We start from the raw sequence: 13,870 nt of genomic DNA on the forward strand, positions 1-13,870 counted from the left end.
TACCTCTGTAGGCCTGTCTGTGGCAGCAGAAACGGTTTCTTCATCCCCATCATCCTGTGAAGATAAGCATTTCATAGAGTACACTTTATAATACTATTTATCATAATTGATGGTGTATGGAGTAGGCTACTGACAACTGTATGGGGTACTGTTGGGACAGGAGGCTCCAAGAGGCAGATATTACCATCTGAATCTGTTGGGACCAACAAAAAACCCAACCCAAAGTAATATAAATGGAAATATCACATTCAGTCTATATAAAAAAATAACACTGTAGGTAGACCTCTTACATTTTATGAAGGCACTTAAATCTTCTGGAGTGACTGGCTCTGATGAAGTCCCTCCAGGGGGTTTTCAGCTGACGTCACGCTCACGTGACTACTCAGCGCGTCCGCCATATTGGGTGGCAGTCGTTTCGCACCGTTGACCTGCATTGTATGACGCCTTAGGCAGTATTGGAAGTGAACAATGGGGAAAACGTGTTTAATGGTTGGTTGCACGGCCCGTGGAGGTGGAGATCAACGCTCTTTCTATCGCCTACCAGCCGTAATAGTGAATCAATGTGAAAAAACAAAACAGCTATCTGAACAACGCCGTCACCTATGGCTGACACGGATATCCAGGTCCGATTTGGACGGTGTTAAGCTGGAATACGCCAGAGTCTGCGGTGCTCACTTTGTCACAGGTAATTAACTGTTAAGTATTTAAAACATGTAAGAAGAATATATTAATAATAGGGCTTGGGCGTTATGACTTATTACTTTCCGCGGCTGCCATGTTGACTGCCTCCGCCCCCTCTACTGCCTATTACTACCGCGTACTGTACTCCCTCTCTCAGCCGTGTTTTAATTTGATTAATTTCACCTTAACTTGATTTCAACCATGGTAAACCGTTGCTGTGTTGTGGGCTGTAACAGCTGTAGAAAATGGGTTAACTTTCCACCGCTTTCCTGCCAGGAGGCGCAACCACGGAGAACAACTGTTAGTGATAACAAAGAGTCGTCGGCTCGCTTGGATCGCGGCTGTAAGTCGACCGAACATAATTTTCCACAGTATCCCGATGTCAATGAGAGTGTGTTCTAAACCTTTGAAACACATAGCAGCTAGTTAAAAGTACATTACATGCGTGAGTGGTTGTTAGCGCTAACGGTTAGCATGTGCCAGAGCCCGTCTGAGCGCAGCTTACCTTTGAACGAGTTACTGTGTTCCCACTGTTTGCTGGCTTTATGATCTGCAGCTCCTACCGGCGCCAATACGGTAAATACAACTTAATTTTGCACTGGTCATTGTTCTGCTTAAATAATTAAAGCCGCGAGCGGCGTCGATCGGCCCTGCAGCCAAGCGCCTTTGCGCACCGCCGGCCGCCGGCCGTCAGCCACCGCAGAAGCATGCGACACATTTGCGTCGGATTGTTTACATTTTTACCATCTTATTAAAACTCACCCGTCCACGTATGATGGCGATTTCCTTGATGTACATAACCAGATGTGAACTGGTTGTGAGCCTCTAGGTCCTTGTAAGCTCTCATTTCCTCAAGAGTGTGCAGAGGGTTTTCACCGAACACCAGGTAATGCACTATGTCGCCGTGCTCTACATTTGGCCAATCATCTGGATTAGTGCTAAACAAGGCACCGTGGAGGGCATAGGGGTCCATATGGTCGATCACGGAACATTTCCTCAGATATACGTCCTTATCTGGTCGCTCTAGCGTGCTGGCGTACTTATCAATTCGCGATACGATAATACGTGTACGACAACTAGAGATAAGGAAGTGTACCACCCAATATGGCGGACCGGAAGTTGGCCAGTGACGTCGGTGAAAACCCCCTATTCCCTCAGCCATTGGCCTTCCAGCATTTAGGCTCAGGGCCATCTCTTTTGCATTTGTCAGGAGTGGTGGTGCAGGTCCTCCCCCTGTTTTACGAGCCTCTGCCTTCTGTCTGTTGGCTGAGTAGAAGTCAAATGAGAATGAACATTTAGACATATGTCAAAAATGCTACACTGAATGCCATTTAGTCATTTAATATGTCAAATGTTTGTAAAGCCAGGTAGCTACTCTACTCCTATGATGTGCTCAAGGCTTACCTGCTTGAAGTATGTTTTTATATTTCATTTTCAGCTGCTGCCATGTTCTTTTGATGCCTGCAGGATTGCACCTATCCATGAAAATTAAATTAGGTTTAATAAAATACTGTTCTTCCAGTTTCACCTCTGATATTATAACAGTTGTGTAAGTTACTCTAAAATAGTTCTTCATTACTAACTACAAATTTTATCTTCAACAAGTCTAATTAGATTAATGTAATAATTACTGTCTCGAGAAAGTATTGGTCTACTTACTAATTTGTTTTATTTACTTATTAATTACTTTCTAAATCCCAAATCAACCTCAACCACTTGAACAATACAAGGAGAGACAAGAAACTGCACTTCTAATGTTTTTAAATTAAAACAATATTCAATTGCATGAATTAATCATAAATTGACCAAAGTGTATTATAGAGGGAGAAAAAGTTAAATTAAAAATATACCTTTTAAAAGTTGATATTAAATCCACTATTGTTTTATAGTCTTTAATTTAATTACAGTATTTAGATGACTTAGTAACTTAATTCATTACACCCAACACTGTATAAAAGTAATTAAAATGTAAACTTACGCACTGACTCGAGCAGCTATTTTCACCCAAGCTAACTCTCTCTCCTTCGCCGCTGCAGCCGTGTTGCTTTTTTTTTTAAAATACATGCTCAAATTCTGCATATGCTTGCATAAGCACATCCAGTTCTGCTGGTGAGAAATATGCACACCTTTTTTTGTCTGACGCTGTTGCCATGGTGACTCGTAATATCTGCGCTCCATTGATAATGGCTTTTTATAGTTGTGGTGCACACGCTTAACTCAGAGTCAGTGAACTCAGAGTTGATTGAACTAACTAATTTCAGCTGTTCTGAAACCCAAAACTCAAAGTTTCCCATCTCAGGCTAAGTTAACTCAGAGTTCAAGTTTTAACTCAGAGTTGGTTGAACCTCCTTATTGAAACAGGCCCCAGGAGATGGAAATCTGGCACACAGCAGAAGCAGGAACAGGTTTTCATTTGTTGCTTTCACTGGACAAATATATTTATATTTATTTTAACTTCTTTAAAGGAGCACTGTGATTAGTTTTGGTTAATTTTAGTTTTTTGAATAATTCTAAAACTTACAGGAGATTTTGTATCTGTGACGTCATCAGCTTCAGGTGACATGTCGGCAGGGCAGGAGCAGAGAAGTGGATGTATTATTTATTGTTTGGCTTATATTTAAAGGAGCCGTGAAAGAAAAATCTATCCAGCAAAAATACCTCAAAAAACATAGCCTGAGGGGTTAAACAGCCTCGGATTAATTATTTTTAAAGCCTGTCTGGTCACGGTTGTCTCTGTCTCTTGTCTGTTGAGACACTGACATTTTTGAAACTGCAGCTGGGAGCCATCTTGAACTGCGGACAAATCAGGTGAGTGCATGTGGTTGGGGGCGTGGCCAGGGCGTGTCTTGGGCTGTCAGAGGACAGGAGGTTAGAGGGAGAGAGGAAAACGGTGCAGCACCAAGATTTTTTTTCACCTGAAATAAAATCTTGGTGATTTCCCTGCCTAACCCAGTACATGCCATCAACATGCCACCAAATTAAAAGTTGGAAAATTACTACGATTCCACAATAAGCATTTAATTCCCTTCTCAGAATCAGCAGCTTACAGATACATTCAACCATTTACAGCTATATTATGTCTTATTTTGGAAAGGAACATTATTAAATACAACACTAAAATTCACTATTTTTCACCAAAGTAGGCATACACCATACTGTACTGTATGTACGTCAGCCAAACAGTTTCACAATAACACAATGGGTTTCTCAACACAACAGAAGCACAACAGAATTTCAAAATCTGAAAAAAATTTTCAGCTGACAAAATTATGTACCTGATACAATGTTCACAGCACCTTCCAAAATCCTTTCAACATATAGCCCAATATTCAAACTCACTTACCACATGACAAAATGTGTGTGTGTCTCTCTGTCGTCGTCGTCGCCGCTGTAATCTCTACGTCACTGCCTGACTGACTGCTAGCTACATTACTTTATGTTAAAACAGCTTGCCATCTACCTATATCAATGTGCAGCAAGGGTAATGATTCCAGTAGCCCCAAAGCCATTCATTTTGGCGATGAATGGCTATTTATACATTTTCCCTAGCAACATTATATGATTGGTTATTTCGCTACACTTGTGGGGCTCCTTGAGTGACAGCCCTATGGGAGAAATGCTACGTTCTGTCAGTGGAAATGGACTGTTAAATGAGAGTCAATTGGTAGAGTCAATTAGTAGAAGTGTTTTAATAACTCATATTACATGTAGCCACATACTATTAATTAATAATAATACTTTTGAAATCTAAAAATATTTTGACTTTTCCCCTCCACATCTAGGGAGGGCAGCGCCCGAGCGCCCCCTATGGGCCACTGCCTAAACATCTATCAGCATTCACAATGTCTGAATGTACAGCAATTGACCTTGAACATTTTAATACTGGTTTTAATGCAAACTGTGTATAATTTCTGCTTAAAGGTTGTTCTATTCAATAGGTTATTTTATTCTGAAAATAAGCCACATTATAACTGATTCTAATCTATGGAATATGGTCTATATGTGGATGTGATGTGTTCTTATTTATTTATATTCTAAGTATATGAGGTTATGTGAACATTAATTTAAAAAAATATATAAATTTGCCTTTAAACACATTTGTTTTCAGTCAACACCAAATAAATAACCAGAATTAAACTGAGTTCCTAAAATGCAACTATTTGAACAAAAGTTGGTGATCCATGTAAATTCCAGCTATATTAATAACATTAAAACTACTAATGAATGTCTAATATGTCACTGGTTTATCTTATGTTTTTCCATAGAAATCTTTCCAACCTGGGCCGTAGTTCTGCTGGTTCTGCTGGTTCTTCTTGCTGTTTCTGGAGGCCTTTTATTTCATTTCAGACAATATTTAATATCAGGTAAGTTCCTTTTACAGCAGTTTTAATGCTGATGTCTAACATGCTGAGGTTTTGAGTTTTCCTAGACAGATTGTGAACATTTCCGGTAGTGACAGTGTTGTAGTACTCGAGTCCGAGACTCAAACTCGAGTCTGAGTCATTAGCTAAATTTAGAGACTCGTGATTGACTTGGACTTGAGCACTGATGACTCGAACTTGGACTCGGACTCGAGGCATAGTGACTTGACTACAACACTGGGCAGTGATGCTTCAGGGTTGCTATGGTTACACAGTCATTTACAATTATGGGCTAGATTGTCCAACATGCTGACCTTTGAGTGTTTCTGTGTTCAGAACCTGAACCCACATTAATCCCATAATAATAATTTGCAAAGATAACCCCCTTTAACGTTTTACATTTTGTTACATTATAACTACACATGTGGACAAAATTGTTGGTTCCCCTTATTTAGTGAAAGAAAAACCCACAATGGTCACTGAAATAACTTGTATCTGACAAAAGTAATAATGAATAAAAATTCTATGAAAATGAACAAATGAAAGTGAGACATTGCTTTTCAACCATGGTTCTCATAACCAAACTGAGTTAAGTCTGCTTTCTGTGAAACTAAAATCATGATTAAATCAGTGGTGGTCTGTCTAAGCTGCACAGCAGAAAACTGACCTGAGAGCCAAACTACCATCCTGCAGGAGTCCAGAGACCCCAGGCTGGTCCCCCTTTACACCCCCCCCCCCACCCCCACCCCCATCCCATTAGCTGTATGCATAGAGTTCTCAATCCTCATGCAATGACCAACTGACACACACATTTCCCTGACTTCAAATGACCCGCACGGTATTTCTCTTGCATAAAAATAACATTGGGCCACATGGGCTGCAGATGATTCGTTCACAGAGCTGTCCATCCAGAGCTCAGGCTAAATACCGCCTTCTACGGAGCTGTTTCAGCTTTTTACACAGCTTGTGGCCATCAGCAATTTTTCCTGATGCTGTTTGGGTTAACAGAGAAGCAGGTAGAGTGATCATTTATAAATAATGTTGGTCTTATCCAGTGGTGAAAATAAGCTGCTACAGTCTGGTACTGTACGCAGGAGGTAAGGGGTAACAGCAGCTGCCAGATAAAGCATTTTATCAGAACCAGTCATGGCTGCACGTTGGATCAGAAAACAGATCCGCTAACCAGATGCAGTCTAAAACCCCACCTAGTCTGTTTATAAGTTTCTTTTTTTATTTATTCTGAATTGTTTCTGAACAATATGTACTGTGTTTCTGTACCTCAACGCTTTTACTACTGCTCCTCTCCCCTCTGAGCCAGAGGCTTTTATCAGTGGCCAGCATTTAAAACATGAATCACTACGTTCAATGTCCCTCCACCGGTAGCAAAATGTCTCAATTAAAATCAATAGAAGAGTTAGTAGATGTATTTCATGGTATTTTATTTAACGACACAGAACCAGTGGTGCTGCGGTGGGCGTGCTGTAACAATTTGTACTTGAACTCTGAATTTCCCCACTGTGGGACAGTAAAGTTATTTCTATTCTGTTTTAGTCCCTCAGTGATATTATAGCGAGCTAAGTCTAAGTCTCTGCAGTGGACCCAGGCTTTAATCCTGGTTGCCTTGGGAACAGTCTCCAGTGTAAAAACTCCACCAAGTCTGTGTTTAAGTTATAATGACTTGTTGTGGCAACGCCTGAATAAGGGAGCAGATAAACAGAACTCACTATAGCTATATTTTTATTTTATGCAACACAACAGCCCAAAGAAATGCATCTAATTGAGAAATATTGTTTTATTGTGTTAGTATTCATCTTTCACTGATATCACTCCAATAAATATTTTATGGATATTTTTCTACCAGATTGGCTCATTTAAAGACTGAAATGTTTCCCATTCTTCTCTCCAACACCAGTTCAGTCACAATAAATGGTCAGTGTCTGTAAGCAGCTATTTTACCAAGCTGGGTTTAGATCTAAACTTTGACTAGGCCATCCTAACATGAACATGGTTTGATGTAAACCATCCCATATTAGCTCTGGCTTTATGTTTAGGGTCGTAGTTCTGCTGGAACATGAACCTCCACCTCAGTCTCAAGTCTTTTTCAGCCTCTAACAGGTTTCCTTCCAGGATTTTCCTGTTTTCAGCTCCATCCATCTTCCACCATCTCTGACCAGCTACCCTGTCCCTGCTGAAGAAAAGTTTCATGTCCCCTTCTCTCTGTTTTATACCATCTTTTAGGACTTTTGAGGCAATATTTCTGCTGTTGGAGCCTATAAGTGACAAAATCCACAATTGGAAAAAAAATTTATTGAATTTAAGTAAAGAATTCGAATATAATTCTAATCAGTTACCTTTTGTAGGAGCCTAAATTCTGTTTAAGTTACGATAAAAAGGATTATTCATAAGTTAAAATTGATATACAAGAAAGTAAAAGGTTCTTATGTGTAAGAAACAAATGTTCATATTTAGTTGCGCATTAGTGGGTTTCTGGAGTATTAGGGGTGTGGCTTCGGCTTCAGGTTAGTCAGGCAATTGGAGTGGAGCCACACAGTTTTTTGACCTCGTTCACATTTTTCCTAATCTTGTTTTATTGTTTTATTTTTGCTGGATAGTTCATTCCTGTATCGTTTATATTATTGAAATAAATAGTTGAATCTATCGGAGAGGATCCTGTTTGGTTATTTTTGCCAAGAAGTGGATTACAGAGGGGAAAAGAATCGCGTAAAAGAAAAGCTTATGGCTTCATTAATTAGGAAATTACACCTTTTAATATTTTAATTACTTTTTATTTCCTGTACTACAATACACCATGAAATACTTTAACTTCTTCTCTCTGGCAGAAATAAAGTCTAACATCTGATTGGTTAACCTGCACAGCAGCTCAGCTACAGACCAATCACCTTCTCTACAGCAGTGTTAGCCTCACTGAGGGATTTCATTTGTAAGGGTGAGAAATAAATAAATTCAAGATGTGCTGTAGAACCTGACCATCAGATAAAATGATGATTAAATAATTAATTCTACTTAAAACTTGAATATCAGACTTTAATAATTTAATTTCTCTACTGCAAATATAATGTTGAATTCGTCCAGCCAGGCGTTGTAGGTTGATGAAGAGTGAGTTTAATTAAAGGACAAACACCGAGAGTTATCCTGAGTTTCTGACTGTCCCGCTGAACATTTCTGCGTCTCCTCTAACCTCTAAACACAAATCCATCCCATCATTACAGGCTGATGACAGGAAGTCACTGAGATTTCTCTGCTTTTGACTCATCAGACGATTGTTTTTCTCTCCTGTCAAGTAGGAGGCAGCAGTGATATGGTTCATCATTTACTGGTTAAAAAGTAAAACATATTTATGGATAAAGATGCTGCTGAACAATCACATTCCTGCTCTGTCAGCATCCATTCTACAAACTCCTGGTCATAAAATCCTGAGTTACTCCTTGTGACTGAGGTGGTTCTCTCCTGGAGTTTTACTGAGGCTCCATTACTGTGAACATCAACATGATCATTTCTCCTGCTGTCTGTGCAGCTGATCTTTTGTGTTTTTCTCAGTCTACAAGGTGGAGGTGGATTCGGGAGTGGAGTCTGTTCTGCTGCCCTTTAAAACTACAGTCAGTCTGCCTGAGGAAGTCACAGTAATGTGGAGAAACAACAGAAACAGGATGGTCCACAGTAATCGCTACAAAGACTATCAACACAAGCAGTTTATAAACAGAACAGAGATGAAGATAAATTATAAATCTAGAGACTTCAGTCTGACCCTGAAGAACCCCACAGACAGAGACTCAGGAACCTACAGCTGCACCGTCTACAGGTCAGGAAGGATCCTGGCTAAGAAACAAGTGCTGCTCAAGGTCAAAGGTCAGTACTGTAAATATAGATCACATTTTATTCATGATAATATCTTTAATAAAACTAGATGAGACGGTGTTTATTCTGAGTCATTAAGATGAAGGTTAGATCAAGGATGAATGTTACAGAAATAGAATCTGTATTCTAAAGAAACTGATGTAATAAAGAATAGAAACATGATTCATTATTGATGCCATGAAAGAAAAGATATTTCCTGGGTTTCATATAAAATCATTAAATACTCAGGAGTACCAGTATCCATGCTTTCCTCCATACCCAGTTCTCCATCCAGGATGGCCTGGAGAGGCTGGTGTCTATAACCATTGGGTGAGAGGTGGGCTACAGCCTGGACAGGTCACCAGTCCATCACAGGACAGGAGGACCAGGATAATCTGTGGAAGATTAAAGATTAAATGACTGAACTTTAATGTTTCAGTTTAGTTTTTTAATTTTAGGATTAAAATTAGAAACGGGAACAAATGTGTATATGTGTTTGAGGTTTTATTTCAATGATAAATTGTGGAATGTGAGCATCTAATGTCTCTTTTCTCAGTCTCTAACCTTCTTCTCTTTCCAACCACATGAAGCTGACTCTCTGATCATGGCCATAGACTTTGGTTCAGGATACAGCGGCTACGCCTTCAATCTAAAACCCAGAGAGGAAGGAGGTGAGACCCAGTTAAAGAGATGGGGTAAAGAACTTGGACTGGACTCCCCAAAGACTCCAACCTGCATCCTGTTTGATGAAGATGAACAATTCCTGGAGTTTGGTTATGAAGCTAAAACAGCGTACAGCAACATGAGACGAGAAGAAGCTGAAAAACATTATTTCTTTGAAGACTTCAAGAGGAAAATTCTGAACACAGTGAGTAACATTAAAGATCTGCAGCCAGAGCTTCTTCTGCCTTGGATCCTGCTGTGTCCTCTATGTCCAGACCTGTCTTCTCATTTAGAAACTGCGTCACTTTCTGAATTATCTGAGAGTTTAAAGCTGAACTCTGACCCTTCACAGATTTCCTCCTACAGCCAGAAAAACAGGTTTTAACTCTCTGGGTCCCCATAAAAAAAATTAAATTAACAACTATTTCATTTCAGGATCTATTCTAACCGTTTCTGAGCTTTTAGTATTTGTACAATGGCTTTTATTTATTTTATCCTAACAGTTTTTCTTTTTCTTTATCCCCCTCGACAGATTTAGAATAAAATATTTTTAGAAATTAACTAACATCTGTCTTCTCAGTTCCAGTTTTTATTAGTAAGAACTTTATAAATGTTCTCCTTTATCTTTTTTGCCATTTTTACGCCCAAAATGAGGGATTGCTGCAAAGCTAACAACTCAGTGCAATCAGCTGGATTTTCTTAGACAGAAAACTTTGAATCAGTTTTTATAATAAACTGAGTGAGTCTCACATGTTGACCCGTGTCCAAGTATTAAAGGAACCGCTGATGGTCACAAACATTTCAAACTGGAACCATGTCAGAGTGGAGATAACATCACCAGGAGAAATGTTTCCTGGAGGGATTATTCCTATATATATATATATATATATGTATATATATATATATATATATATATATATATATATATATATATATATATATATATATATATATATGTGTATGTTGGGTTGAAGATTAGTATTCAATGCTTATTCAATTATTCAATGAACATATGTGTTGCGTCAGCCGGAGTGTTTTGGCACCTGTCACATCTTGCATCTATGTTAAGATATATTTTAGCTAGTTATGCTTTGGAATAGTGAATGCGATGTAGGACCTTAAATTGCATAATGTTTAGCTTGGCACAGAAAGTGCTGTTGTTTACTTGTAGTAATGCGTTCTCCCAAGTGTCCTTTTCCAAGTCCTCCCCCTGCTCATCCACCCAGTCTGCTCTGATGTTATCCAGAGTTGTGTTTTTAAAAGAGGATATACTATCACATATTCTGGAGACCAGTCTTTTAGAATTAAACAGATTTTTTTTTTCTGAAAGTAGGCTGACAGGAAAGAGGGTGAAAGAGGTGGAGAGACATGCGGCAATGGACCGTGGGACAGATTCGAACCTGGGTTGACCGCGTCGAGGACTTAGGCCTCTGTATATGGGTCGCGCTACCCACTGCGCCACAAGTGCGCCCTTAAATGGAGATTTTAACAGATCATCTAGACCAGAAGGTGATGATATGTATGGAAAGCTGGGATCATGATGTTGAAGGAAGTGGCGGACTTGGAAATATTGAAATAAGCTAGACTGAGGGAGGCCAAATTTATGTGAAACATCATCAAAGCTTCCAAAGGTATCATTTATGTACAAGTCCTCAAAATTATGAATGCTACGTCTCTGCCAGAGAGTAAATTCAGAGTCTATCTTAGCTGGAAGGAAAAGGTGATTATTGTGTATGGGACCCAGATGGAGAAGGTTTTTAAACCCAAAGCTCCGTTTAAGCTGAGACCATATTTTGAGGGTGTTTATGACTATAGGATTGTTAGTGTATTGTGAGGAAGGGAAGAGAAGGCTGGAGATAATCAGGGCTCTGAGAGAACTGGAGATGCAAGATACAGCTTCAAAGTGGCACCAGTCTGCATGATTTTTTGGACATTTGAGGCCCATTAGTAAGGCAAGGCAAGGCAAATTTATTTATATAGCACAATTCAGTACAAAGACAATGCAAAGTGCTTTACATGATTAAAATATAGCAAAATAAAACAGAATAGAAGCAAGTAGGAATAAAATGTAGATAGAAAATAGAACATGAAAAAGAAAACACTAGTGGTGTTTCAGTTAATTAGAACAGTTGAAGGCAAAACTAAACAAATGTGTTTTTAATCTTGATTTAAAAGAACTCAGGCTTTCCGCACTTTTACAGTTTTCTGAAAGTTTGTTCCAGATCAGTGGAGCATAGGAACTAAATGCTGCTTCTCCTTGTTTAGTTATGGTTCTAGGTATGCAGAGTAGGCTGGAGCTAGAAGACCTTAATGGTCTGGAGGGTTGATACACTGATAACAAGTCTGTGATGTATTTAGGTGCTAAGCCATTTAGGGATTTATAAACTAACAGAAGGATTTTAAAGTCTATTCTCTGAGATACAGGGAGCCAGTGGAAGGACTTTAGAACTGGGGTGATGTGCTCTACTTTCTTGGTCTTAGTAAGGACGCGGGCAGCAGGTTCTGGATCAGCTGCAGCTGTCTGATCCACTTTTAAGACAGACCTGTGAAAACACCGTTGCAGTAATCTATTCGACTAAAAATGAATGCATGGATTAGTTTTTCCAGATCCTGCTGAGACATTAGTCATTTATGATAGAAAGCTGACCTTGTAACTGTCTTTAGATGCTGTTGGAGGTTCATGTCTGAGTCCATCAGTACACCCAGGTTTCGGGCCTGATCAGTGGTTTCTAGCTGAAGCGACTGAAGCTGTGTGCTACCTTTTGATCTCTCCTCTATTGGTCCAAATATTATTACTTCAGTTTTGTTTTTATTCAATTGAAGAAAGTTTTGGCACATCCAGGCATTGATTTCTTCTAGGCATTTACTCAGTGCTTGAACTAGTTCATAGTCGCCTGGTGACATGGTGATGTAAAGCTGTGTGTCATCTGCATAGTTATGGTAGCTGATGTTGTTGTTTTTTATTATCTGGGCTAGAGGGAGCATGTAGATATTGAAGAGGAGGGGATCTAGAAAGGACCCTTGGGCATGTGATTTTTGTCATCTCTGATGTAAAGTTACCTACTGATACAAAAAAGTCCCTGTCCTTTAAGTAGGATTTAAACCAGTGGAGAGCTAGAGGCTGACCCAGTTCTCCAGGGGCTCTAACAGAATGGAGTGATCGACAGTATCAAATGCACTGACTTCCAATAGAACCAGCACGGTGGTTCTTCCACAGTCTGTATTTATATGGATGTCATTAAACACCTCATAAGGGCCGTCTCTGTACTGTGGTGAGCACGGAAGCCAGACTGGAAAGCATCAAAGCAGCTGGTTGTTGTTAAGAAGGTGTTTAATTGTTGAAACACATCTTTTTCAATAATCTTACTGATAAAGGGGAGGTTTGAGATGGGCCTGTAATTCTGGAGTAGTAGTTTGTCTAAATTGTTCTTTTTCAGCAGTGGTTTGATAATTGCTGTTTTTAGTGATTGGGGGAAAACACCTGACAGAAGGGACGCGTTTATTATCTGAGACAAATCAGACGCAATGACACGTAAAACCTTCTTAAGGAAAACTGTGGGTAGAACATCAAGGCAGCAGGAGGAAGAACTTAGCTGCTGAATGATCTCCTCTAAGCTTTTGGAGTTTATTTGGCTGAATTGGGACATTTTTGCTTTGGTTCTAGAGTTGGTATGGATGTACAAACTGATCCTCTAATTTTTATGATTTTCTCAGTAAAGAAGTTAGCAAATTCATTGCAGGTCCTGGTGGAGTGGAGTTCGGAAGCCACTGACACAGGAGGATTTGTTAATCTGTTGACTGTGGAAAATAAGACACGAGCATTATTAATGTTTTTCTTGATGATCTCTGAGAAGAAAGATTCTCTTGCATTTTTCAATTGTAAGTTATATCTGTAAAGTCTATCTTTATAGATGTCATAGTGAACCAGCAGTCTGTTCTTTCTCCACCTGTGTTCGGCTTTTCGACACTCCTTTTTTTCACCTCTAACTGCTGGAACATTTCTCCACGGAGATTTTTTCTTCCCGGAAAAAACCTTCACTTTAACTGGGGCAATGCAGTTAATGATGTCTGAGACTTTAGACTGAAAATTATTTACTCGTTCATCAGCTGAGTTGCAGCTCAAGGTTGAAGTAGCAGATTAAGCTTGAAGGAAGGTTCCGTGGCATTGTCCTTAAAGGTGTGTTTTCTTATGATGTCCCTTTGGCTAAATGGGTCACTGGAAATTATACATTCAAAGGTAACAGAAAAACAACATCAGTTCACAGGTCAGTTACAGGTCAGTTACATTGACCTTTGAAATTTTTAGACCT

General features: G+C 39.4%; 1 protein-coding gene across 1 annotated transcript in view; it reads left to right on the top strand.

Moving 5' to 3' along the window:
- Positions 1-13,870, top strand: part of LOC105924182 — a 52,979-nt gene that overhangs the window by 12,313 nt on the left and 26,796 nt on the right. The window contains exons 3-5 of the mRNA XM_036138671.1: positions 4,947-5,045; positions 8,601-8,909; positions 9,488-9,829. Of these exons, the coding sequence (XP_035994564.1) occupies positions 4,947-5,045; positions 8,601-8,909; positions 9,488-9,829 (750 nt within the window). The remainder of the gene's footprint in view (positions 1-4,946; positions 5,046-8,600; positions 8,910-9,487; positions 9,830-13,870) is intronic.

This window comes from Fundulus heteroclitus, chromosome 7 (genome assembly GCF_011125445.2).
Source record: "Fundulus heteroclitus isolate FHET01 chromosome 7, MU-UCD_Fhet_4.1, whole genome shotgun sequence".
NCBI classification, from domain to species: Eukaryota; Metazoa; Chordata; class Actinopteri; order Cyprinodontiformes; family Fundulidae; genus Fundulus; species Fundulus heteroclitus.